A 26,993-nucleotide genomic window follows, 5' to 3' on the forward strand; every position below is an offset into this window, starting at 1 on the left:
CGATGCTCCAGTTACGTGGCAAAAACCAGTTCAAAGTGAGAAGAAAAGGAATCGAGAGAAAGGAGACAATCAAAGTCACATTAGTGCAAAAAAAAAAAAAAAAAAAAACGTCTCCGCCCTAATCGCAGTGGTCAGGCTTATGCTGAGGCAGTCAAGACTCTGTGAAAGTTAAGTGGTGAATGACTGGCCTGAGAATGCTCTAGAGTGTGAAAAAGAATAAGCAATCCCTTTCCAAGTCACTTTGCAACGGTACACCACAGACACACACACATGCAGTGCAGAGAGGCCCCAAGGGTGTATTATTATCTTCTCTTCCTCCATCGATCTCATCTATTCTTTCACATCCGCCACTTCACCCCTATGATGCTGGTTTGACTGACTGTCTCTTTCCTTTCCAGCAAATTACTATTACCTCCCTGGCCGGAGGGATGCTCTGCTCTGTGGAAACGGCAGCGGTGCCGGGTAAGTTTGACATTTTTTATTTATAAGGGCAATTAGGCTCTCCACAAAGCCCAGCATAAACAGTTAATGTGCACTGATGCATCCCAGACTCTGTACGGCTGTTGAAGTACCGGTTCATGTAATGCAATGTGTTGGGATGAATAGTTAAACTCATGGCGAAGTAGCTTTTGTTTTTCATCCCGGTACAGGTGGCAGCTTTGGGCGGCGGGGGGATGTCCACGTTAGTTAACACAAATGAAAATAGAAATAGGATGTGAAAATAGTGGAAACATTCCTCCGTGGTACTTCGCACGTAGAGCAGCTGTGAATGTATTTACTGGAGTTATAGGGACAACGCACATTATTAAACTGTAAATGGGCCAGTATTAGCCGATCAGCTCATTTTCAACTGCAGTCCCTGACCAATTGAAAATGCAAATAAAACTCAAGGGCTGCCTGCATAAACGCAGTCAATAAGCCACGGCTCAATAAGAGAATGAGGAAAGCCAATTAAGCCTTGTTTCTCATTACTGAGGCATGAGAAGAAGAGTGAAAATCCAATCTACCAGTCTAGACAGAAAAGGGCCCAGCTTGAAAAGAAACTCCCTGTAGGATAGGACCGAAAAGCAAGTAACTACTGGAGCACAATGGGGACAGGCCAATGGGGTCAAAGGCAGGCTCAGTATCTAGAGACACCTGACATTTGTTGATTGTTGGTGTTGATAACATACAGAAATGGCACAATAACCTGGATTTTAATGCACGTCAGGGTCCTAAAAGTTACAATGATCTTGTGCATATCCTTCCAGGCTTTGCCCAGAGGGCTTTTTGTGTATCAAAGCAGGTCGTAATCCAGACTATGGCTACACCAGCTTCGACACCTTCAGCTGGGCCTTCCTCTCTCTCTTCCGGCTCATGACGCAGGACTATTGGGAGAATCTCTACCAACAGGTTAGCACAGATTATCCCACAGTAAAGAATGACCTTTGTCCTTAAAGTCCTGATGAGAATGCGTAATCTCAATCATTCATATGTTTGCTAAATATGTTTTTACTTTATATTAGTAAAAATTTGATGACCATTGCCTTTTTTACACTTTCTCTTAACATTTAAAGAATGTAAATATGGCCTCTGACTGCAGCTGTGCAATTCAAAATGTGATGAACTGAACTAGAACTCTTTGGGATTTGATTTAGGGATTATCAATTTGCAGAATTTGACGCTGCCATTCTTCTGCTTTCTTGTATCCACCAGACATTGCGAGCTGCCGGGAAACCCTACATGATATTCTTTGTGCTAGTGATCTTCCTGGGCTCCTTCTACCTTGTCAACTTGATTCTGGCCGTGGTGGCCATGGCTTATGACGAGCAGAACCAGGCTACCATTGAGGAGGCCCAGCAGAAGGAAGAGGAGTTCCAGGCCATGTTGGAGCAACTGAAGAGACAGCAGGAGGAAGCACAGGCAAGTACTGCTTTAAAAGACATTGCAGGACATGTGCAGCTTGGGTGTATATTTCATTCTATTCTATTGCAAATTTGCTATTTGAAATTTTTTTCAATTTTTGTGATTCTTCACATGTTTTCCCACGTTGTAATGAAAGATAAATTCACAGCCACCACTTTGCATATTCATTTCATCAAATTCCCTCAAAAGCAGTGAAGTGTGTGTGACTACATCTTTTAAACAGTTATATTAAAAATAAAATCATTTATATATTTACTTACTTACGACAGCACTATATCAGTTTGTACTGCTCCACACTATCGAAACTGTGATACTGTAGCACATGTCATGTTTCTCACAATGGAAAGCGAGGACATTCTCCTCTATGTCGCTGCCTTGCTCTCAATGTCAGTCCTCCATCCTGATCTCATTTCTTTCTCTCAGCCACTATTCAGTCCTTCTTATCAGACCCCTGCACATTCAGATGGTTTTCGGTGAAGGTATTGCAGTTGCCATGACAAACTGATTGATGATTTTGTGCCTGGTTACGTCCTGAAACATTCTGCTGTTTCTATACTTTTCTGAAATAGATACCTAATCAAGTAGTCAAAGGTGAAGATATGCTACAAATAATTTTGAAGGTATTTCAAATTCTAATAACGATGCCTTTGGGTATTTGTATTACGCTCCGCACCTTTCAAAGAGGAAGGCCTGCATTTTCCAGGAGCTACTGGGCCGTGCATGTCTTTGGAACTGTTGTTGACTTCATTTTGCTTTTGTGAATGAAGAAGCGACAGATCACGGCTTTCAGATTGGGCTTGTCAAAGCAGCAATTTCCCTTATAGAGAAGAATGGACACGTTTATTTTTTTATCTCAGTAGAATTACAAACACAAAGAATTTGAAACATGTTTTGTTTTGTTTTGTTTTGCATGAAAACATCCAGGCATACATTTTTAGAAGGTGTCTGAGGCTTATTTGTCTCCTCATGCTGCCGTTCTCCGCTGCCAGGCACTCTCCTCTGCGCGAGTCAGCCAGAGCCTTTGAGACAGGCACCATGTTGCCATGACAACTGCATTTCTTCTCTGATTGGTTGGCAGGTTGCTGCGGCAGCAGCCACAGAGAGCGGCGAGTACAGCGGGAGAGGGGGCCCCACCTCAGAGTCCTCCTCAGGGACGTCTAAGCTCAGCTCTAAGAGTGCCAAAGAGCGGCGCAACAGGCGTAAGAAGAGGAAGCAGAGGGAGGAGGAGGAGGAGAGGGGCCACGACAAGTTCCATAAGTCCGAGTCCGAGGACAGCATCAAAAAATCCAGCTTCCGCTTCTCCATCGATGCTAATCGCCTGTCTTATGAGAAGAGATGTTCCTCACCCAATCAGGTAGAGGCAAATTCCACCTGATTTAGGACGTTATTTCATTTCCTGTACTGACCTGAGGTGATGACCACTAGTTTCCCATTCCTGGGTGTGACTGAATTCCAACACTTGTTCATGTGACAAAATAAAGGATAGAATAATCCCTGATGATGTTAAATGCATGCACATTATTTGCATTTGAAACATTAGTTGCTTCAGTTTTTGTAATCACCAGTAACCCTACCCTCCTCAAAGAGTCCATCTCCTTCAACTGGTTATTCCTACAGTTCCTTTGGTTGCAAACCCTATTAACACCGTCTCTCTCCATCTCAATCTCAGTCCCTCCTCAGTGTACGTGGGTCACTCTTCTCACCGCGAAGGAACAGTCGCGCCAGCCTGTTCAGTTTCCGTGGACGAGCACGAGATATGGGATCTGAGAACGACTTTGCAGATGACGAGCACAGCACCTTTGAGGAAAGCGACAGCCGTCGGGGATCCCTCTTTATGCCTCGACGTCTCGAGCGCCGCTGTAGCGCCGTGAGCCAAACCAGCCTTGGGGCGCCGAGGGTGATCCTGCCCGCCAATGGCAAGATGCACTGCGCCGTAGACTGCAATGGTGTGGTGTCGCTGGTTGGTGGAACTTCGGTAACAACCTCCCCTGTAGGTCTCCTGCTGCCTGAGGTGACTTTGTTGTTTTGTTTGATTTGCTCCTTCTTTTGACTTTTACCCATCCGCGAATTACTTTGATATAATTTGCTTTATCGTCAAGATATATCATGTATCCATCTATGCATGTCCTTTCTTCTCATGTTCCCAGTCAAAGTCTATATGATATCACGCTATCATTGTCCCCCCACCTTTTCCACCACCACATCAGATTCCTTAAGTAAGGTATCGGGTGTGTTGTCGATGCTGTTCTATCATTAAATACCGATCAATATTTGAATAGTCCACTGGAAGACGACTGCTGATAAAATTACCAGAGAACCAGCTGAAAGTATCACCTGGTAACCCAGGATGCATTAGGTGCGTTCAGGCCTGGCGCTGCGCACGCACAGAGTGATGCAGTCAGTGAAAACAATGGATCTGTTTGCACACAGGGTTAAAACCTGACACGAGAGCTCGTCACAAGCGCTAAATCCCTCAATAAACACACCTAGATGCATCGAGGATGCGGTGACGGCCCGGCACAAACAACATTTGAGGGTTTAAGCTTTGCAAATGATCCACAATGTGTTATTTTCACAATGACGTCATGGCAAAAGTCAGAGAGATGTAAGAACCTAAATGAACAGACCTAACTATGATAACATGAACTCTGTATATTTCTATTCATTTGTTCATACCATAACAACCTGCCCTGCTTTCTTTCTATCATTAAGTCTTTATTTCCGACAACAGTGACAGGCATAGACCATGACTGAATAAATGATTTTTATTTCAATATGTCTAAATCTTATTTCTTCTTGTTAGTACATCACTTTTAGTGAAAACGCTTTACAAATTACCTTGAGCAAATGAAATCATGAATTCAATCCACTATTTTATTCCATCGCTTTCTCTCTCATTATTTAATCCATTTCATTTAAAGTCATCCATTCAAAGGATCTACGATAAGATGGTGTACCCTTAAAAAAATTGTCATTGCAAAACAAGTCATCAGGGTCAATAGATGTGAGCCGTATATCTCCGTAAATCGAGGCAGTCAGGGGTGAATACGCCAGTTTAATTTTGGTCTTTGCCAACCAGGAATTTGTGTTTATTTGGATTCAGAGTGAGGGAGCGAGGACACCTGTGGTCATGCATTTGAATGGCCACATGTTGGAATTTGCTTGTTGCTTACTGTCCTACCTCTGTCCAGGGGACCACAACGGACACCGAGCTGAAGAAACGGCGGTCTGGTTTTCACCAGCCGTCCATGGATTATCTAGATGAACCAGGAGGCAGGCAAAGAGCCATGAGTGTGGCCAGCATCCTCACCAACACCATGGAAGGTCAGGGGAGCTTGTTTTTACTATCTTCAACAAGGTCTTCTTTGCATGCCCTTTTTGTTTGTCAACATGTCAGTTTGCACTGAAATAGCTGTTTGAAAAGTTTTACACTAACTTATTTAGCCGCACACACTCCTTGAATCTGTAAATGTCCCCTTTTCCAGAACTGGAAGAGTCTAGACAGAAGTGCCCCCCTTGTTGGTATAGATTTGCCAATACCTGTCTGATCTGGGATTGTTGTCCGGCCTGGCTAAAAATCAAAGAGATTGTCAGCTTGGTGGTCATGGACCCATTTGTTGATCTCGCCATCACAATCTGCATTGTTCTCAACACCCTCTTTATGGCAATGGAGCATTACCCCATGACCCAAGAGTTTAACGACATCCTGTCAGTTGGAAACCTGGCAAGTATTTGGTTTATGGTTTTACAATAAGATCTGAAGAAACACCCATCTCCCATTACTACAGTTAAACCAGAGTTTTGCCTTCCTCCCCAACAGGTCTTTACAGGTATTTTCACAGCCGAGATGTGCTTCAAGATCATTGCCCTGGATCCTTACTATTACTTCCAGGAAGGCTGGAACATCTTTGACGGCATTATTGTTAGTCTGAGTTTAATGGAGCTCGGTCTGTCCAGTGTAGAAGGTCTGTCTGTGCTCAGATCCTTCAGATTGGTAAGATTTTGTCAATGTATTATTTTACACTCCAAAAATGACTAAATGTATTACATTCAATCCACAGTTGCTTCCCCATCGTGTACTCTGCATCGTTTTGTTTTCATCTTATTAGCTTTGCAAGACCTTTATTGTGGTACTTAGGTACTTATTCCTAAAAATGGATAAACACACCCACGCTTTTTCCCAGGACTATTTTCAAGATATGTCGTCATCCCTTTATTCAGCCAATTATTTGAAAAGAACAGACAGCTCTCAAGTGTTCTCTCAGTATACAGTGACTTTCTGAAGTCATCATCGCACAGTTGTCGCACAACAAGAACACAAGCTATAAACAGATGATGACAGTAACATACACTAATGCTCATAATTAGTTCAGGGTTCCCACGCATCCAGGGAATTGTTCAATCTGGGAGATGGGAGGCCAATTTTCCGTTCATGGAATACATATGGAAAATAAGGGGGAAAATAGTTTGAAAGTCCTGAAAAATAATTTCTCTGAAAGTTGTTTTATGTTTTATGTATGTTGTCCCGCTGTCTTCAATGGGCAACATTCGGACACAGCGTAGGAGAAATAGGATAGAGGCAAAATGGGTGTTATTTTCCTTTGGGCTTTCCTTTCAGTGGTCATCACAGCAAATCAACTTCCATCATCTCTTCTCTCACACCAATTTACCTCATGTCCTCTTTCACTACATCCATAAGTCTTCTCTTTGGTCTTCCTCTCGACCCCCAGATCCAACTAACCCCATCATCCTACTGATATATTCACTCCTCTGTCCTCTATTATTCCGCCGCTGTTCACGACTGTACCTTCTCAGTTTGGCTTCTCCGACCTTATCTCCAAAACATTTAACATGTGCTGTCTCTCAACCGCAACATCTTCATCTCTGCTGCTTCCTGCCTCTGCTTCCTGTCTTTCCCTCAATGCCACTGTCTCCAAACCAGACAACATTGCTGGTCTCTGCATTGTCCTATAAGCCTTTCCTTTTCTGGCTGATACTCTTATCACACATCACCCCTAAAACTTTTCTCCAGCCAGTAAACTCTGTTTCCTCCCTACATTCTCTTTTGCCTTAAGACTGTTGACCTTAAATATTTAAAATCTTCCCCATCCTTCATCTGTGCTCCCTGTAGCCTCACCACTACTTGGGTTCCTCTCATTAACACGCATGTATTCTGTCTTGCTGTGACTAACCTTCATTCCTCTATAGAATCAAAACGGTTAAATGTACAGCTGTAGAAAAGAAACCCTCTGCAACCCATGATGAGGCGGGGTTAATGTATCAGTGCATGATATGATAACTGGTCTGTCACACTGCACCTGCTGAAAGTGTCCTGGAAATTAATTTCAAGCTGTACTGAGCTGTACTATCCTGTCCTATTACTTTAAGTCTCCTTCACATATGCTCTATCCAAGGGAAACAGCAGTATACCTGAAAACATAATTACTTGCTGTATGTATCCAGAGAATTACAGTCTGTTTTCTTTCCCTCTCCAACAGCTGAGGGTGTTCAAACTGGCTAAGTCATGGCCCACACTAAACATGCTGATCAAGATCATTGGTAACTCGGTGGGGGCTCTGGGGAACTTGACCCTGGTCCTCGCCATCATCGTCTTCATTTTCGCTGTGGTGGGCATGCAGTTGTTTGGCAAGAGCTACAAGGAATACGTGTGTCGGATAAATCAGGACTGCGAGTTGCCACGTTGGCACATGCATGATTTCTTCCACTCCTTCCTCATTGTGTTCCGGGTGCTTTGTGGAGAGTGGATCGAGACCATGTGGGACTGCATGGAGGTGGCGGGACAGACCATGTGCTTGATCGTCTTCATGATGGTCATGGTCATTGGAAACCTTGTGGTACGGGTTCTAATATTTTAATATTTCATATTGACATTTTTATTTCTCAGTTCTCTTCATCTTACCTTTTCCCCCTACTCTTCCTTCTCAGGTTCTAAACCTGTTCTTGGCTCTCCTTCTGAGTTCCTTCAGCGCTGATAACCTGGCGGCAACCGATGACGACAGTGAGATGAATAACTTGCAAATTGCCGTGGGCCGAATCCAGAACGGTATTGCATTTGTCAAATCGGCATTGCAGCAGTTCCTCCAGAGCGTGTGCTTCGGCGCGGGCGGTAAGGCAGCCGGCCTGGCCGAGGAGAGCAAACCCCTGGACGAACTGCACACCAATGGCAAGGGCAACTGCATCACCAATCACACGACTGTGGAGATCACCAAAGACCCTAGCGGAGTGTACGTGACAGAGGGCAATGGACGGCCGGGAGGAGGATTGGTGGTTGGGGTCGGGGTAGGGGTTGGTGGGGAGCGCACAGGGAAGTACCCCGTGGACGAATGTGACTACATGTCATTTATTCATAACCCCAGCCTGACAGTCACAGTGCCCATCGCTGTGGGTGAGTCGGACTTTGAAAACCTAAACACAGAAGATTTCAGCAGCGACTCCTCAGACGTCGAGGGAAGCAAAGAGGTAAGATTAAAAGTACAGATTTCACCATCCAGACTTAATATTGTTTAGGAATGGAGTTATAGTAACATTAGGTTATGGCTAGTCCATTTTGCACCGGGTGCTCAAGAGTCAATGAGTACATTTACAGAGATAAGCTTGGAGATGGCCTGCTTAGGAGCAAATCAGACAGCCGAGCAGATTGAAAATAATTTTCCTGCTGACTCATTTATACAGGGCTCCCACTGTGCAACTGAGAGAATCGTCTGCAGTCTTTTTCTCAGTTTCAAAGGCCTTTACAGCAAACCCACTCAGAGCTATGACAATTAATGACTCCGATTTTGGAGATGTTCTCCCTTTACTGCATAGGAGTGAGTGCCGCGTACATCGGTGCATTGTCGAGCTTCAGAGCATATGAGGGAGTTGTGTGCATGTGTTGAGAGAAGGAAGAACTAATGACGCAGCATACTGTTTGATAATACCTTATCGTTTTTGCTTTCTTGAATATTGATGCTCATGACACACTGATTGGAAATCTTCCAGACCGGGGTCAGACTTCACCCGTCTGCGATCCCTTCCCCGCTCCTCCAAAGCAAATGCGTGGTTTGTTGTTGAGAATTGCCAGGCTGACAGTGCATCAGGCTCCCTGATGATGTCAACCCGCCACTGTGGGTGTGGTGCCAATTCCCTCCGATTCAAAACAACCTCAGCATGTATTTATAGCCCTGGCACCACATGCTCTATAAATGGATCACACAATGCTCTTTAGCATCACTGCTGATTGTTTTTGTTGTTTTTTTTTTACACCCTGCAACCAGGGTATATATATTGATATTTCTTCCAATTATCTTTTAGTTAAGGGATATCTAGGCATTATTTTTCACTGTGCATGTAACGATGATGTGAGCTGCGCGCAGAATATCCCAATGGCGTTTAAAAGCCCCACCGATGCATCGTATTTAGTGAGGAATCCGTTTTTAAGGGAATCTCTATTCCAGGTTGCGTTCTCTGCGGCTTAATTGTTCAACCACTGTGCCTTGTGGCTGATCAGTGTCTTCAGGTTGTATGCTGGCTTCTGGTGTGTGTGACTTACTTTGTTTAACCCCCATCTGTTATTGCAGCTGTGTCACAGGCGCTCTCAAGGTTTTCTGTGAGAGGAGAATTGTAAGACCACTTTATTGTACCGTAGCACTAACCATGAAGACTGCCAATGCCATTTTACAGACAGCATATTTTTTCCCATACCTTCAATGGATGCCCATTTTCGTTCTTTGCCTGGTCTGCCCTCCGTCTTGACCCCACCCACCCCACCCAACCCCAGCCTATTTGCTTTATGTCCCCCTCCCCCCTTACAGCATACCCAATGCTGTGGTTTTTATTTTGTTTGTTTTCCTTTTCGCCCTCCCCCTTTTCATGATTTTATCCAGAGCATCAGGATGTATTGCAGAGGGAAATCATTAGGAATGAACAACACCACTTTCTCCCATTAATAGACAAATTCATCTGACATAGTCTTTGCTTTCGATTTCATTGCTTGGTTTTGACTTGGTTTTGAGACTTGACTGGCATCCAACACTCAGCTTGAGAATGAAGGAAGACAGCGGAGGGGGATTTTGGGGGGAGAATGGGGGAAATGACAGATGGAAATGGAATGGAGGAATGAATTTTGCTGTAGTTTGACAAAATTCATTTGTCTGGCTCATGGCCTCTACATACACACGCGGAACACTCATACATACATGTTTCCTGTGATACTAAAAAGTAAAGTGGAATGATGAAAGATTCTTCTCGGAATTCTTTCTGAGAAGGTAATTTTGAATCCAATGACTTTGCACTGATGTTTGCAGGGTGGCAAAAAAGATGACACAAGGCAATAAAGATATGTTTTTATATATGAGATACCAAAACCGCACACCGTATTCTACGAACTATTATGTATAACCCACTCAAAATAAGACAAAATTTATTTTTACTTTACAAGTACTGTAATTTTCATATTGCCCAGGATGATTTAATATGCTTTCATTTTAAATCTTATTCCATAAACACTTTGTGGCTTTGTTGATCTACATGTACTAAACAATGCTAGGATTAAATACACAAGTTGTATTTGGGTGCAACTTAGATGGCCGTCTGTAAAATAAGCTTTACCAAAGTCACTGTGTCTGATTTCCATTCCAAAAAGCTATATCAATTCACATTTTTGTACATATCAGCTTCGCAAGCAGTCATGTGAACAGTCTTGGTGACTGAACACAGGTACTCCCCAACTAGCAACACTGATTTTCACAATTGTTTCAAACATGACAATCCATGTAATACAGGTTACTCATTCACAGACAGAACAAGTTTGCTGCATTTTATTTACTTCCATGCCTGTGTTATCCACTTTTGTTTCACTGTAACCATTTGGTAACCAAAAGAAATGAATCTGCCAACAAAATCTTACAGTTCCTTTGCTGACAAAGCCATGTTAGGTTAATCGTAAGTACCTTATACGATCCATGGTACTCAAAGGTAACTTGTCTTTTGCTGAGGGAAATGAAAAGAGAAGGGAGGAACCATCCTTCCAGAAAACAATGCACTTATGAGCAGCATGCTTCCATCATTCCCATGCCGTATTAGCTGGGTCCCACGGCAATCAGGGCTGCTGCACTGTCTAGGATGACATGTTCCTGTACTGCACACTTTAGACAGATCAGACACTCGCGCAAAACCATGTTTGCCCAAAGCAAAACAGACAGGAAGGTACACGTCATCAAAATGTCTCACTCTATGCAGATGATATTTGAATGTGTATTAACCACAAAAATAAAGATCACTGCATTTTAGGGGGAGTGCCGCCAAGTATCAGAATTAATTCAACAAGCAAAGAGAGATTAAAATGAAATGCAGCCCAGCAGCAACACTTACCACTTGTCACATGCTTTGCATTTCACTGAGAAGATGTACGAAAAGCATTGAGAGCCAGACTTGACCCTGTATGTTTTTCTGGGTAGGCATGGGTGGTAATAAAACATATTTCAACGCTAGGAACTGAAATAAATGCCAGACCACATGCTGTCTTACAAACAGTGCACAGTACTGGTTTTTGATGGTAAGCTAATGTGGTTATCCGTCTACTTCAACATTAAAGAGAAGAAGCTTGTACACTGCTTTCAAGGAATGGTAATAATGTGTTTTCATGTCACTGAGGAAAATACTCAGCAGTCTTTTGTATGGGTGGCTTCTCAGCTCAAGGGTGGGGGCTTATTATTTGATCATGTGATTTTCATAATGGGATTAATTTAAAGGAATCATTCAGGGTTATTTTTCCAGTGGACATGAAAATACAGCACATGTTCTGCTTGGTACGATTTCAAGCTTGAATTGATAATGCACTGGAATTCTGCATGCACTCTTCCTCAAACAGAGGTCACATCAAATGTACCCACAGTGCAAGTCTGACAGGCTCACCTTCCTACATGCCATGTGTTGCCACGTAATCTGATTTAAGGAAATTACAAAATTCAAAGCCTGTAGGTACATTTGATCGATACTGCATGCGATGATAACGATGATTGCGTCGAAGAGCCCAACTCTGTGAGCTATGAATAGTGCCTCGTCTCCACACTAATATAGAGTTTTTGATAGAGGACCACAATGATGACAAGCTCAGAAGGTTGGCTCATATAATAACTGAACCCCTGCATTGGCAGGTATTTTATTACAATGCCATTTTCATCTTGTTCCTCATTCATGCAGAAGCTTGATGTAGAGCCCCAGCATCTCAGCTCTTCTGAGGGGAGCACTGTTGACATTCGTCCCCCTGGAGACGGGGTTGATTCTGTGGAGCTGGAACCCGAGGAGTCACTGGACCCGGAGGCCTGCTTTACCGAAGGTGAGAGAAATTTTAGCTGTGATAGACAGGGAGGGAAAGTGGGGCAGAGCGTGAAAATGGGAGGAGAACGGCTTCAACGGCACATTTGAAGACAGAAAGTAAATCGTATTAACTGCTGGTGCTTAGCACCGGTCTGTTATACTCATCCCTGAGTGGCAGTGAATGCAAATGCTCAGCAGGACAGAAAGAAAAGTACTCTGTGGCTTGTAATGCAACCTGACATTTGGTCCAATGTACCTCCACTACAGCTATAAATCTGCCAATAATGCAGTTCCACTTTGATGGCAGTAGAACGCAGCGATGACTCTGATCGCTGGTTGTGAGATGTATAGCATCACTTTGCACAAAGAATATCTATTTTGCACGTTTGTTGTTGGAACACTTTTTCTCAGGTTGAGCAGGTGTTTAGTATTCACAGATGGTACACCAGGACAAAGTTGGAGAAGGTTGTTTTGCTCTCATTTCACAAGCAATTCCAGTGAACAAACACTAATTTCTTATCCTTGTTTCTTCTAACATTCCCCGTCTCCAAAGGCTGTGTGAGCAGGTTCCAGTGCTGCCAGATCAATGAGGAAGGGGTCAGGTACAAGAGCTGGTGGACTCTCAGGAAAACCTGTTTTATCATTGTGGAGCACAACTGGTTTGAGTCCTTCATCATATTCATGATCTTACTCAGCAGTGGAGCCCTGGTGAGTCAGTCAAGGATAACAAATTGACGGCACTAATAAACATTTGTTTATTACATATGTTGGTCCTGTCAATCTCAAGGATCCTTTATCTTTTCTTACCTTCGATGTTTGCATTCTTCCACCCAAAGTAAGTTGTTATCAGTCTTTTCCAACTCACTCTCAACTGTCAATAGTGAAAGGTTGGTAGTGTCTCTGAATTAACCCACTGGCGTGAGCTCTATCAGCAGGTGTATCCCTTTCTCTAACACATACAGGACTCTTTGCAAAGACAGCACATCCAGGCTTTACCCATTACCTGGACTTCTTTTATACTGCTGCAGCAGCCTATGCAGAGTGACTTCCCTTGGCAAGAATATCATATTGCACCTGAAGTCTTTTAATCATCACATTAGATCATCATGATGATAATCATCTATCACCATTTCTATAGATTGTCCTGACAACCTTCAAACTGTCTTTAGCTGCAGATTTCTTTAGGCAAAGATTGGCATCTTTGCCAATTTGTGGCCCTCATACCCTACTACCTTGTGTTCCACTCAGGCATTTGAGGACATTTACATTGAGCAGCGGAGGACTGTCAAAACAATACTAGAATACGCAGACAAGGTCTTCACCTACGTTTTCATCTTGGAAATGCTTTTGAAGTGGGTGGCATATGGCTTTGTCAAGTACTTCACCAATGCCTGGTGTTGGCTGGACTTCCTCATTGTAGACGTATGTATGATATCCAAGTAATCCCGGGCTACCGTCTACTTATGGTTATATCCAATCGCAGTATTGTTATTTTTGGTGTCTTAAGTTTGATTGCATTTTGCTGTGGAAAAACTGATGTCTCCTAGCTGCTCTTTATATTATGAAGCTAAATGTAAAGCTGTTGCAGCATAATTAATGATGACTGCTGAGAAATATTCACTTATTGTTCCCAGCAAATGCATTTGTGTTTAGAATTTAGCATTCAGACTCAATTCTGCTATTGATATTTCAATAGTTTTAATTTTTTATCAGGCCTTTTAATTGAGGGCGGACTAATTATTGATGGCTAATTAACTGCCCTGCTCGAAAGGGACCTTTTCTTGACGTTGCGCCTTTCACCCTGTCTGTGTCTGTCTCTCAGGTGTCCCTGGTCAGCCTGGTCGCCAATGCTCTGGGCTACTCAGAGCTCAGCGCTATCAAGTCTCTAAGGACCTTGCGAGCTCTGCGGCCCCTGAGGGCCTTGTCTCGTTTCGAGGGAATGAGGGTAAGTGCAAATGAAGGATCAGCGATGTGACCGTAAATGAAAATGATCAATCTTTCTGAGCAAGACACAAGCAAGCTTGATTTTTAATCGTGCTTAACTTCTTCCATGTCTTCAAAAAAGAATATATTTGTGATTAATATTTGCAACAGGGTCAACATCAGGCTAATTCAAATGGAAATGTCAATTTTCAGTGATAATATTACAATTGAAACAGAAGCATGCATTGTGGAAAATCAAGATATTGTTTGCAGTGTTTAAAAGGCATTGAGATTTTTAACTTAACTTTAACGTGTCTATGTGTAGCATACATTTAGCCAAGCCTTAGTTGCTGCTATGTATAAGCTCAGCGTCTTTAGGTGAACCCATTCTAACGTTTTATGACATGAACTGGCCATTATTTTCATAGTGCACATTGACCCATAAATCCAGCTGCTTTTGTGGTGCTCTTTACATCAAGTGTTTTCACTTTACCTGAGACTTTTTCAGTTACTTAAAGGGGTGCGGGGATTTGCGTCTCCGTTTTGTGCTATCTTGTTGAAGACAAAAAACGTTATAAAACATTTTGGGGGGGTCTGACTGTAAGGCTGCATGCATTTTGAAACTTCTGTATAAAAAAATCTGCTCCTCGCAAATCAATATCTGCATGCCTTTCTTCACATTGTGTCGACAGATGACTGCATACAGTTGTTCTCAGGCATTGCTTTCTGACGTTGCTTGTGTGGTGCCTTTGACCTGTAATTTTTTTCTTTGTTGTGTGTCTTTTTCATTTACAGTCAAACAAAATGTTGTGACTCCATCCCGCCTCTCTAAGGTTTTTTTCTGTTTTTGCTTTTTTCCTATCAAATGTTAACTTTTTCACCTATCCACCTTCTCTCCAACTGTCATGTTGTTAAATTTATAGATGCATGTTGGTAAGAGCTGTTGTGTGCAAATTATTAGATATTAAATAGAGCCTTTAATAATGCAGGAAGTCTATCCATGTTTAATTCAGTCTTGGCTCCGGCTCTGAATGCTGCAGTTTAACAACTCAATCAAAGCAGGTGATCAGTTTAACAGCAGTTAAGTGATTAGATTATTGTAGTCGCCACTTATCTCAATTTAAAGAGGCATTAGGTCTAGGTAAGCAGAGACCTGAGGTTCTCTTTGTCCTTGGACATCTCCAGGTTGTGGTGAATGCGCTGCTGGGGGCCATCCCCTCCATCATGAATGTGCTGCTGGTCTGCCTCATCTTCTGGCTCATCTTCAGCATCATGGGTGTTAACCTGTTCGCAGGAAAATATTATTACTGTATAAACACAACCGATGGCGAGGTCTTGCCCATTGACATTGTCAACAACAGAAGTGACTGCCTGAGGCTGATCAACGACAGCGCCCGGTGGAAGAACGTCAAAATCAACTTTGACAATGTGGGCGCTGGCTATCTGGCTCTGCTACAAGTGGTACGTTGAGTTGATGTTTTTAGATAAAGCTTACGGACGTCAACTTGTTAACCAATTGAGAAAAAGAATGCTTACAGGTCAGAGACAACAAGCACTGACATTTCAGTCAAAATATCTTGACAGTGGTGTAGAATTTCAGAATTTTGAATTAGATTATTAATGTAATGGTTCAGTTTGATTGCTATGTTCACATTTTAAATACTTTGTTTAAATGTAAAATGGCATATTTATTTGGTGTATGTAAGGGTTTGCTGATACAAAGATATAAGTCAGGGAGATGTTTTAAGCCAATAAGAACTTCTTTCAGGGTGCTGGAGGGACGTTTGAATCAACATCTCCCAGCTGTCTGGATGTCAGCCACACAGCAGGGTTTGATAGTTGGGAGACTTGTATGATGAAGATTGCATTGAATGTTGTCGGGGGTGATGCACCGCCGCCAACGCTCACTGACTGACTGACACATCTCTCATCTGCTCGTAGGCAACATTCAAGGGTTGGATGGACATCATGTACGCGGCTGTAGACTCTCGAAATGTAAGTTTCATTTGAATGCAGAGACTTTAAACAAAGACCGCTTTTTCATTTCTTGGTCCACGATATAGCTACACCATCGAGTCCTCACAAATAAAGATGGCTAAAACCAGGAACAGTTCTGCTCAGCTCTGTGTCGCCTGTTTCAGGTGGAAGACCAGCCCAAGTACGAAGTCAACCTCTACATGTACCTGTACTTCGTCATCTTCATCATCTTCGGCTCCTTCTTCACCCTCAACCTTTTCATTGGCGTCATCATAGACAACTTCAACCAACAGAAAAAAAAGATAAGTTGCATTCAGAGTCTCATCGTGAATGTAAAACAGAGACAAACAAATGTCTGCATCCGCGCAGTCATTTTCTCCTCCAGTGATACAACAATCATTTAAAATAATATTCCCCACAGGTGTTTTACCATTTTGGCGCTACGGCTAGCGTCGCATTAATTCATCCAATGCAGACCCACAGCTATGGTGAAGACAATATCCAGCTCCGGAGTACTGATTTTTAGGCGAACAGCGAGGGCTTGCTTTCCCCAAAAATGACTGCGAGAACACCGAGAGTGCATGAGTCACCCAGAAACACCGTGCCCTGTGCACACACACACACACACACACACACGCCCACGCATACACGCGCCGTGTCAAAGTGAATGTAGTCTGGAAATGTGCCCTCCATTCAAGCGAGCGCTAAGCACATAGATTGGCAACGCCCAAGAGAGAGAGAACAGAGGGGGGAGGGCAGTGTGGGGGAGGGGGCGGCTGCGTGATTTGTGCACGCCGCCGGGCCCGACTCCACTGGCTGAGACGCTGTGTCTGTTGCTGTGGTTCAGCAGCCCCTCAGCCACAGCATCACACAGATGGTTGTTCAGTGTTGACACCAGTTTTCCCTCCAGACACACATTATACACTCAGTGAGCAGCACTGGGAGTGCGATGAGATGTGAGCCTCGCGTGGAGAAACTCGTTTGTGTGATGAATGAAAGCTCATCCAATGGACTGTTAGCGTCATGTGTTAAGTATGCTTAGGATTGTTTGCTGTTTATTGTTTGTCAATATTTTATGCGTCTCTGCTCATATACACAATTTATTGACATTAGAGTTGCAGCACACACGGTCAGTTCATTATTTTTTCTTATTTTACCAGCAAGGCCTCCACATTGAGGACTCATACCGTGTACTTCTACAACCATACGTTATGTGTGTGGCTGCTGAAACATTCATGCACAACTCTCAAAAGATCCTGCCAGGCTTATCTTTGTGTTATGCTGCTGGCAAATTAGACCGTTTTTTTTTTTTTATTCTGAATGAATTGTACACTCTCTTACAACCAAACCGTGACTTCAGTCACAACGTCGCTGTCAGCCATTGTCCTGTTATATATTTCATGTTGGAATTATGTTGCAGTTCCTTGGAGGTTCTCAGATATCAAGGTCCTGGTTAATCCTAGTCTAATCTTGTCATGAGACCTAGACTAGACAAGTAGAACTGCAGGAGTGTCTCGGATAAGGGGTGAAACATCTTACAAGAGGAGAGATCAGGTCCAGTTATTACGACAAGATGAGGCAAAGATATTGCCATATTGATTGGCAAGAACAAACGTATTGGAGAATAACACTCAAACTGCTTTGCTCATGATGTCTGTTATCACATCAACATTTTATTGTTATTATATCATAGGAGTAAGACTACTATTCGTACAAACTTCCTTTTGCCTTTTTTGTGAACACCCCTCCCTGAAAAGCCATCTTAGCTTGGGTAGGCTCGATATGCAAACACAACCAAAACAGGATGGGGAGCTTCTTTTTTTTTTACTTTCTGTGGATCACATACTGTTGTGCATGTGGAATTAGTATGCAGCAACTGTGTGGTTGGAAGAGGCAAAGAGATAGAAGTAAAAGACAATTAAAGTGAAAATGTATTTAGTTTGAGTGGGCTGTGGAGTCAAGAGGGTTCAAAACACACATTCGATCGGAACATTCCAGAATTACTGACTCTCGATACTCTTGTTGACAGCACTTATCGTATCCATATATCCTCTGTGAAGCTCAGAGGTTTTCTACATGTGTTTATGAATTTATTAGTTCCAACCACAATACTAAGTGAATGGTTGTTTGTCTATATACGTGGCCCTGCTATTGACTTACAACCAGTCCAGAGTGTACGCCATCCCTCGTCTGACAGCTTGGATGAGCCCCAGCGTCCCCCGCGACACTGAGGGCAGGATAAGCGTCAGAAGATGGGTGGATGGATGAAGTTTCTCTCTGAAACTGTAAAAGTAGAACTGGTCAGTTGGAGGTTGTAACCATTTATTTTGTGAACCTTACTTCGGAGGTCAAGACATATTCATGACAGAGGAACAGAAGAAGTACTACAATGCCATGAAGAAACTGGGCTCCAAGAAACCACAGAAACCAATACCTCGGCCAGCTGTAAGACTTTTCTCAGAAAAATATTGTCGAACGCTGCCATCAGTTGTTTATGCTGCAAGTGGCAGCGGCCAAGTAAAATGATGTAGAAATGGTATTAAGATGAATCTTGTCTGTTTGTGACCTTCCTCTGGCCTCCAGAATGCATTCCAAGGCTGCGTGTTCGACTGCATCACAAAACAGGCCTTTGACATCGTCATCATGATCCTCATCTGCCTTAACATGGTGACCATGATGGTGGAGACAGATGACCAGACAAAAGACATGAGCAACATCCTCTACTGGATCAATCTGGTATTCATCGTGCTCTTCACGGGGGAGTGCGTGCTGAAGATGATCTCCTTGCGTCACTATTACTTCACCATTGGCTGGAATATTTTTGACTTTGTGGTGGTGATCCTGTCTATCGTAGGTAAGAAGGTTGTGTCAGTTGTCAACAAGCTTTCGAAGTACTGTCACCCATAAGTAATACCAGAACAGAACTTCGTCTCCTTGAAGTTGGGTCATTAAATGTGCTGTTTCTGCTCTTGCAGGTATGTTTTTGTCCGAGGTTATCGAGAAGTACTTTGTTTCCCCTACCTTGTTCCGAGTGATCCGTCTGGCCAGGATAGGCCGCATCCTCCGCTTAATCAAAGGTGCCAAAGGTATACGGACACTCCTCTTCGCTTTGATGATGTCACTTCCCGCCCTCTTCAACATTGGCCTCCTCCTCTTCCTGGTTATGTTCATCTACGCCATCTTTGGCATGTCCAACTTCGCCTACGTCAAGCGGGAGTTAGGAATCGATGACATGTTCAATTTCGAGACCTTCGGAAACAGTATGATCTGCTTGTTCCAAATCACCACCTCGGCAGGATGGGACGGCCTGCTGGCGCCCATCCTGAACAAACGTGAGCCTGACTGTGACAGCCAGATCGAGCACCCCGGCAACTCTTACAAAGGCAACTGTGGCAACCCGTCAGTGGGCATCTTCTTCTTTGTCAGCTACATCATCATCTGCTTCCTCATTGTAGTCAACATGTACATCGCCGTCATCCTGGAGAACTTCAGCGTGGCCACGGAGGAGAGCGCCGAGCCGCTGAGCGAGGACGACTTTGAGATGTTCTATGAAGTTTGGGAGCGCTTTGACCCCGACGCCACTCAGTTCATGGAATACAGCAAGCTCTCGGACTTCGCCAACGCTCTGGATCCACCGCTGCGCATGCCTAAGCCCAACATGATCCAGCTCATCTCCATGGACCTGCCGATGGTCAGCGGCGAACGCATCCACTGCCTTGACATTCTGTTTGCCTTCACTAAGCGCGTGTTGGGCGAAGGCGGCGAGATGGACATCCTACGTGGGCAGATGGAAGAGCGCTTCATGGCGTCCAACCCCTCCAAAGTGTCGTACGAGCCCATCACCACCACTCTGCGCCGTAAGCAGGAGGACATGTCTGCTGTTATAATCCAGAGAGCCTTCCGCCGCTACATGATCCGCCTGGCCATGAAGAAGGCGTCTGCCCTTTACAAGGAGCAGCTGAAAGAGGGCATACGTGACCCGGACAAGGACGTGATGGTCATCAGCAAATTCAACGAGATCTCCACTTCGGACAAAACAGAAATGACCCCATCCACCGCCTCCCCGCCCTCCTACAACAGCGTGACGAAATCAGACAAGGACAAGTACGAGAAAGAGAACAGGGACAAAGAAAACAAAGGAAAAGACTTGAAAGACAAAAAGAAATAGACTTTTAAAAAAAGGAACAAAAACAAAATACAAATAAAAATGCATCAGAGATACAAGGCAAATTTGTTTACAGCTTCTAAAGGAGGTGGGTAGATGTACGCTCATGTGTTGATTGTTGAGCGGGGAGGAATGCTTAACATGGGGGTGGCGGTTGTGTTCTATATAAATACACTCTTCTCTGAGGGGACGTCTGAGAGCAAATCATCCAGTAGATACAGCCGGGGGTCGAGTGGAACACGGAAAAGCCTCTTTGCAAAACGCTTGTGATTTTCCCATTGGTTGTTGTAGACTATCTGACACACTTGAGTGTACCGTTAAGTTGTCTGTAGCTAGTGCTGCTGCTACTACTATAAATCCAGTGTCTTGAATTTAAAAGAAAAATAATTGCTGTATTACTTAAAAAGTACTCTGCTTTATTTTTTGTTTTGACTTTCTGAGAAAGAATGTTTTCTACTTTGTGTCATTATCGTGGGAATATGTCCGCTGCTTTCACTGTCGTGAGATCGTCAAGAGCAGAAGACATTGACACTGGAGACTAATTCCATGTCAAACTTGTATCAAGCAGGGTTAGTGTCAGAAGGCTCTTGAATCATACAGTAACAGGAAGCTGAAACAACAAGCATCTCATGGAGGTACAATGGACAAGTACAATGTATTCGCTGGTGCACCATCAGTGATTGTTACAATCTGTATCGTGCTTCTTCTATCCAGAGTGCCATGTCCCTGGCGGAGGAGAAACCCAGGCCTCAGAATACAGAGAAGCTGAATGTATGCAAGCTGAAGGACTGAGACTCATTTAAATGAATAGTCTTTACATTTTGGGAAATGTGCTTATTCACGTTTTCTTTATAGTTAATTTATTCTTGTTTTTTTCCTATCCGCCTCTCCGTCACAGTTGACTATTAATTCCACTCTCACGGCTGGAGGTTGAGCCGATGCTGGGACGTCGCGTAGCTGATCGTTTATAATCAGTCGCCGCATTAAAAGAGGATGGAACGGAGAAATAAAAAAGAAAGTGGTCAGGCACAGAAATGGGTTTTCAACCAGCACAACAACAAACCGTCTGCCGAGCGGGCGGACGTAATAACCATCAGGAAGCAGTCATCTGCTTAAGTGAAAAAAACAAGGCAATAACGATTGATCCGGCCCGCTGTCGCACATTGGATTAGCTTACAGGAAAGTGGAAAGATGTCTCTCTGAAGACAAAGCTATGGGGCTGCTTTTCCTCGTATCACTGTGGAACATAACGCTGGTTTGGTTGGAGTCTGAAAGCTCGCCCGCACATGACCAGCAAAGAAAGTGCCCCTGTCTGGCCGCGCTGCCGTTTCTTGAGTGGTCAGAGCGGCATCTGTACCTTCAAATGGTTTCCCCGATCTCCAAAAAGACACCCTGGGTCAAAGGTCACAAGCACTTGCCTCAGGTGACAAGCAGTGAGGTGTATTACGGTATCGGATGTGGCCATGTTTGCGTTCAGTGAGCCTCGGTGCAGCTGTAAATAGAGAGTCTTTGCCTTTGAAAGGTGAATTAAGCCTAAACCGTCGCTACCATGTGTGAGTGCATGTGATTATCTGATCCTGTTCAGGGTTAGGGTAGGACAGGTTCAGCCTGAGCAGCTCGGCTCAAAACCGAAACCAACATTTCACCAGTTGAGATGCCTGTCTGGCAGCTGCAGCGCACTCACTTGACGTCACTTACCATGCTTTAATTTGGCCCACCCTGCTTCTCTCCAGAATGTGAATTCTCTGCGTTGAACTCGGGACTGTGTGACGAAGACTAAGATACCTCACCTGACGCTGCATCCAGTTCTCTCACTCTCTCCACAGAATGGATCCAGTCGGACACCGCTGCTGACTTTTTGCTACTAAGATAATCTACCATGAGCCAATGCAAAGCAAATCACGACGACAAGACAAATGTCAATATCCACTTACTGATGAGCCCGAACCTTTCCAACAACCGTCCCCTAACCTTTCAAACATAGAGAATTCAAGTGTTTGTGATGCCATGGCGTCTGTAATCGGAATTGACCTGTGTAGGCTCCTGTTAAACCAGTCACCTAACAAGAAAGTTTTTGAGCTTTGCGGCTTAGCCGGCAAGCGGTAACCGGTGTAGGCGTTAACTCAGGTGTAGGTGCTGCAGAGGCTGAGAGTGGCATTGATTCTCTCTGGAACTCAGCAAGGAAACCAATAAGCGTATTTCCCAAAATGTCAACCAGTTCCTTTTGCAGTGACGCTCAGATCCAATTGATAGACTGCGGCGTTGCAGTCTCTCCCCGAACATATTCCTCACTGTCCTCTCCCAGAGCTCTTGTAAACAAAAGTCTTACTAATAAAAAAAATGTCTGTCTTAACTCCTCTCAAGGTAGAAAAGTGACAATATATCACAGTTAAAGGTTATAATCTCACCAATGTTTGTACGGCATCCATGTTGTTCTTGATTTTTCAATGAGAAATGAGTGGTTTTGATGTAGTGGTCTTGTAAATAATCTAGCTATTTAGGCCCACAGTATGCATCACACTTACATTTGATGTAAGAGCACTTTTTATCCCCACAGCTATGTTACACCTCTTGTGGCGGTCATCCATGTAAGTGTGTAAGGGAATGTCTGCCATGTTTGTCGTGTGTAAGAAGTGAAGTGTGTGTGTGTGTGTGTGTGTGTGTGTGTGTGTGTGTGTCGTGTGCAGCCGTTGCTTACGGTGTACCACTTATAAATAGCATTTCTATTGTAGATATGAGTGCTTTTTTCCAGTCTTTGTATTTGATTTTACACTTTTTCTAGGACTTTTTCTTTTTTTTTTCCTTTCAGCACTGTAACACATGATTGAACACAATGTACGGTCCCCCCATCTCTGTAGATACCAACCATGAAGCAACCAGTAGCCATCTCTCATTGCGCTTGTAGTGTTTTAGTGAACTGCATGCAAGAAGTGACTACTGTCCGCTCATATGGTAACATCATTTTAAAGCCAAAACAATAAAGGGCATATTTTTTGTAAATGCTTGCTCATTTCCTCCGCCTCCTCCAGAGCTTTTTCATTGTTCGATGTTAGTAGGTGACCCGGAAGCCCATGTGGTTCAACCAGGCACAAGGTAAAATGTGACTTCTTTTTTTTTTGGTTTGTTCGTTTGTTTATAACCAAAGATGTGGCCACACAAAAACCGAAATCCAGATTTTCCAAAATAAAATATATTTTGGGAAACTTATTTTGCATGCAAGATGCATTCATTCAGAGGGAACCTGTTGTTGATGTTCATGTGTCCTAAACAGATAGAAATCATCTGCCTGCTTCAAATCTGGTACAAAATTAGATCTTTGGTGGCCAAAGGTGCAAGTGTCCGTCAGAATATCTGATTAACCGCCTCAGGAGATGTAATGTTTAGCCCGAATGTCAATTTTCTTAAGCAAGAATTGGATTTAAACCCAAAGAACTTAATGATGCCTCACATACACACCACCAAGCAGCGCATGGAGGAGCATTGGCTCGTCCCCGTCGGAGGCCCCACGCCGGACCGGAGGGCTCCTCATTCATCCACGCAGTGGGCTGAGCCAATGTGACACGAACATCCATTTTTGACTCACCAGTCGTTTGGATGCTTCGGTTTCCGGCCACAAACAGCTGGAGGGGAGTGAGGGGCGGGGCTTACTGCAACGCCATGCCCGTCAATCACAAGGTAACGACCTCTCCTGAAATGGTCCTTGTTATACAGCACTATAATGTCTGGTGAAGAGAATATGTCAAACACTACATTTGGATACAGAAGTGGGAATGCGCCCTGGTGGCCAGTTGAAGTATCGCAGGTAAACCCCTCAAACCGCTACAATTGAATGATCAATGAAATAATTATATTGCTTTTACGTCACCAGTGTTGATCTTCACCTTCTCCCTTCATTAAACTCCTCATGGCTTCATCTAAACTTCCTGCCCGACAGCTCCAACCTCAGGATCCTTTTACCCGGATCTCCATCCCTCCTCTGTTACTTTATCTCCAGAACATCTAACATGAATTACCCTCTGATGGACTCCATCCAGACAAGACACTATGACTGCCCTCGCCTCCGTCTCCCCTGAAGGTAAGACAAAGGAGAGGTCCACCATTGTCTCCGAAGAGCAGATGTAATTGTTTTGCGTTCAACGCTTCCACCGGCTTCAAGCGCCTCGATACTTTGAGAAGATCCTAACATTAGACGAATATTCTGGGAGTGAGAACAACTTCCAGCCTACACGCTCAGACCCCCAGAGCATGAATCCCGACTGAAGGTCCCCCGGTGAGATCTATGGATTTCTTTCTTCCGCCCAGTTTCTTCTCCTCCCTGTCAAACATCATCATCAGCATCAGCAGTATCACCCTGACAACCTCATCAACCCATTTGATGGCCTCGAGAAGAGCGGGAGGCGAGTGTGTTCTCGAGGGCGATTCTTGAGTCATTAACTCTGCGAGTTTGTCCGTCGGTGTCCAGCGCGACCTTGTTTCCAGACTGTATCATGTGAAGTTCTGGAGATGGAGGCGGTGCCGGAAACACCACCCCCACCCAGCAGCACCTGCTTCTCCCTGCCTTGTTGCCTGGCAACCAAACATCACAAACCCAGCCCGCCATTGATTACCAGCAGCTCTCAGATTGCAAACCCATAATACCCTGCGACAAACCCCCACGCCCCTGTGGAGGGGGGCGGGTCCCCCCCCCACACACACACACCTGACTTGGAGGATTACGTAAGAAAGCGGGTTTCCAAGGATGACCTTGTGTTCTGAATGAAATCCAATGTGTGTTTGTGCGTGTGTGCTTCTGAACTCGACCTGTTGCCTGTTTGCATTGGAGTTGTGACAGCGTGAGTGCAAGCGTGCACGCGTACGCGCACGCACGGATCGGAACAGACAGGTTACGACGTCAGCGCAAACGCACGCAACACGCGTCTCAGAGGCGTAAACCGGAGGCACTGAGTGCGGGGTCCACGCGAGGACGTGATGGCGGCGTGACGAAGCAACTTCGTGCGTGTTTTTGTGTTCCCGGTCTGTATGCGTGCGTGAGTGTGTGCGTGTGTTCCGAGAATAACCGGTGTCACAGATGTTTCCTAACCGTGAAACAAACGTCAACAAACTCAGTGACGTCAGAGTGAGGCGGAGAAGGGTGTTTGGCGCCATCTGGTGGCGGGAAGGTAAATCACACCCTGTCCAGGGTGAAAGGGACCCCTAGGTTTAATACGGACGCACCGGATTGGTTGGAATATTGGAATAATTGTCATCGATTGGTTGATTATTAACATCATATTAATAATAAACCAATCGATAATCACCAATTCCAAATGCGAACACAGTAATCAACAGGCAGCATTTCAACACTAATCGTTGAAATTAACCAGTCATGGTTATACAGGATTGTCTCAGAAAATTAGAATATTGTGATAGACTTCTTTATTTTCTGTCATGCGATTAAAAAAAGAAAAATTACTTTTTCATGATATTTTAATATTTTGAGATAGAATTTTTTAGTTTTCTTAAAATGTAAGCCATAATCAGCAATATTAAGATAATAAAAGGTTTGCAATATTTCATTTGATTTGTAATGAATCGAGAATGTATGACATTTTAGTTTTTGTAATTGCATTACAGAAGATAAAGAACTTTATCACAATATTCTAATTTTCTGAGACAGCCCTGTATGTGTTGAGTTTTGTCTGTGTTCAGAAGTAAATTATGCGTTGTTTTATTTTATTGTATTATTTAATGTGATCGTCTGAAAGTTGTTTTTTAAGTTGTCCTTGTTTCCTATTAACCTCCATGTCAGTCCTCGAATCCGTGATTTATTTCTGCAGGCCAATCGTATAGAGGCCGATCCGAGCCCTTACCAGATTAGATCAATATCAATGGGCTCTACTGAACAACTACAGTTAAATTACATGTAGAGGTAAATGCCTGGAGACGATCATGGTTTTAAAAAGCTGTTTCCACATTTTACCGTTTACACCGTGGTTCTAAATATAAATACTTTTAAACTCGTATCTCCTCCCGAGTCCCTGGACTCCTTCATGTCGCAGGTTCCACAGGCGTGGCTTGATCTGCTGCAGCATCTCACCAGTCGTCTATCACTGTTATTTCTTTCATGAATATTAAAGTTATTATTGTGTAATGTCACCTATTAGCACGTAGCCGTTATTGCTACTGGTATTTGTACTAATGGATCATTAGCATTTTTCCCACCAAACCCTCATACCTCTTAACAACTATATGCAAACAGCTGGTATGACAAAATACATGCAATATAATAATAGCTTTAATATTGATAAATAACTAGCAGTGGTGGACGCCTGCAGTACATCAAGTCCCGCCCCCCTGGGAAGTTGCAACACGAGCTATGAGGTTACAGTGCTGTCATGCACTGATGAAGGGACACGAGTGCAGACATGATAGGAAGAGTGGGAGGAAGGAGAAAGGTGCATCACGGGATCTCCCTCCGGTGGAAGGTCGTGTTTCCTCGCCAATAACCAGGGGCTAGGCTAACACTTACTGTAAGCTTTCTCAAAAAGACCAGTTCTTGAATAAAGAGTCTCTCGCTATCTCGTCTTACCTCAACCGTTCAAGGCAGACGGCTGTAACGTTTCCTTGCCACTAATAACTAGACACAGTGTTTGTCACTTAATGCTTATTATGGCGCGTCTGTCGCTGCCCCTCCTGCTCTGGTGTGAATGGATGAACGGAGAACACA

At 43.9% G+C, this 26,993-nt stretch overlaps 1 protein-coding gene across 5 annotated transcripts in view; it reads left to right on the top strand.

The window, feature by feature from the left end:
- LOC147233249 (sodium channel protein type 2 subunit alpha-like) overlaps window positions 1-23,491 on the top strand; it is a 37,055-nt gene extending 13,564 nt beyond the window's left edge. For 3 of the 5 annotated variants that reach the window (XM_086147865.1, XM_086147863.1, XM_086147864.1), the window contains exons 8-27: window positions 399-462; window positions 1,251-1,392; window positions 1,696-1,902; window positions 2,984-3,259; window positions 3,575-3,916; window positions 5,097-5,229; window positions 5,391-5,629; window positions 5,726-5,899; window positions 7,404-7,760; window positions 7,852-8,385; window positions 12,106-12,241; window positions 12,776-12,930; window positions 13,471-13,644; window positions 14,045-14,167; window positions 15,331-15,606; window positions 16,087-16,140; window positions 16,287-16,424; window positions 18,463-18,567; window positions 18,706-18,976; window positions 19,098-23,491. In XM_086147865.1, the coding sequence (XP_086003991.1) occupies window positions 399-462; window positions 1,251-1,392; window positions 1,696-1,902; window positions 2,984-3,259; window positions 3,575-3,916; window positions 5,097-5,229; window positions 5,391-5,629; window positions 5,726-5,899; window positions 7,404-7,760; window positions 7,852-8,385; window positions 12,106-12,241; window positions 12,776-12,930; window positions 13,471-13,644; window positions 14,045-14,167; window positions 15,331-15,606; window positions 16,087-16,140; window positions 16,287-16,424; window positions 18,463-18,567; window positions 18,706-18,976; window positions 19,098-20,290 (5,093 nt within the window). In that variant the 3' untranslated portion in view covers window positions 20,291-23,491. The remainder of the gene's footprint in view (window positions 1-398; window positions 463-1,250; window positions 1,393-1,695; window positions 1,903-2,983; window positions 3,260-3,574; window positions 3,917-5,096; window positions 5,230-5,390; window positions 5,630-5,725; window positions 5,900-7,403; window positions 7,761-7,851; window positions 8,386-12,105; window positions 12,242-12,775; window positions 12,931-13,470; window positions 13,645-14,044; window positions 14,168-15,330; window positions 15,607-16,086; window positions 16,141-16,286; window positions 16,425-18,462; window positions 18,568-18,705; window positions 18,977-19,097) is intronic. The other 2 variants (XM_086147867.1, XM_086147866.1) reach the window with 1 other exon arrangement.
- The last annotated feature ends 3,502 nt before the right edge of the window (window positions 23,492-26,993 follow it).

Source organism: Fistularia commersonii, chromosome 6 (genome assembly GCF_037954325.1).
Source record: "Fistularia commersonii isolate RoL2024-O1a breed Wild chromosome 6, RoL_Fcom_v1.0, whole genome shotgun sequence".
Lineage (NCBI taxonomy): Eukaryota > Metazoa > Chordata > Actinopteri > Syngnathiformes > Fistulariidae > Fistularia > Fistularia commersonii.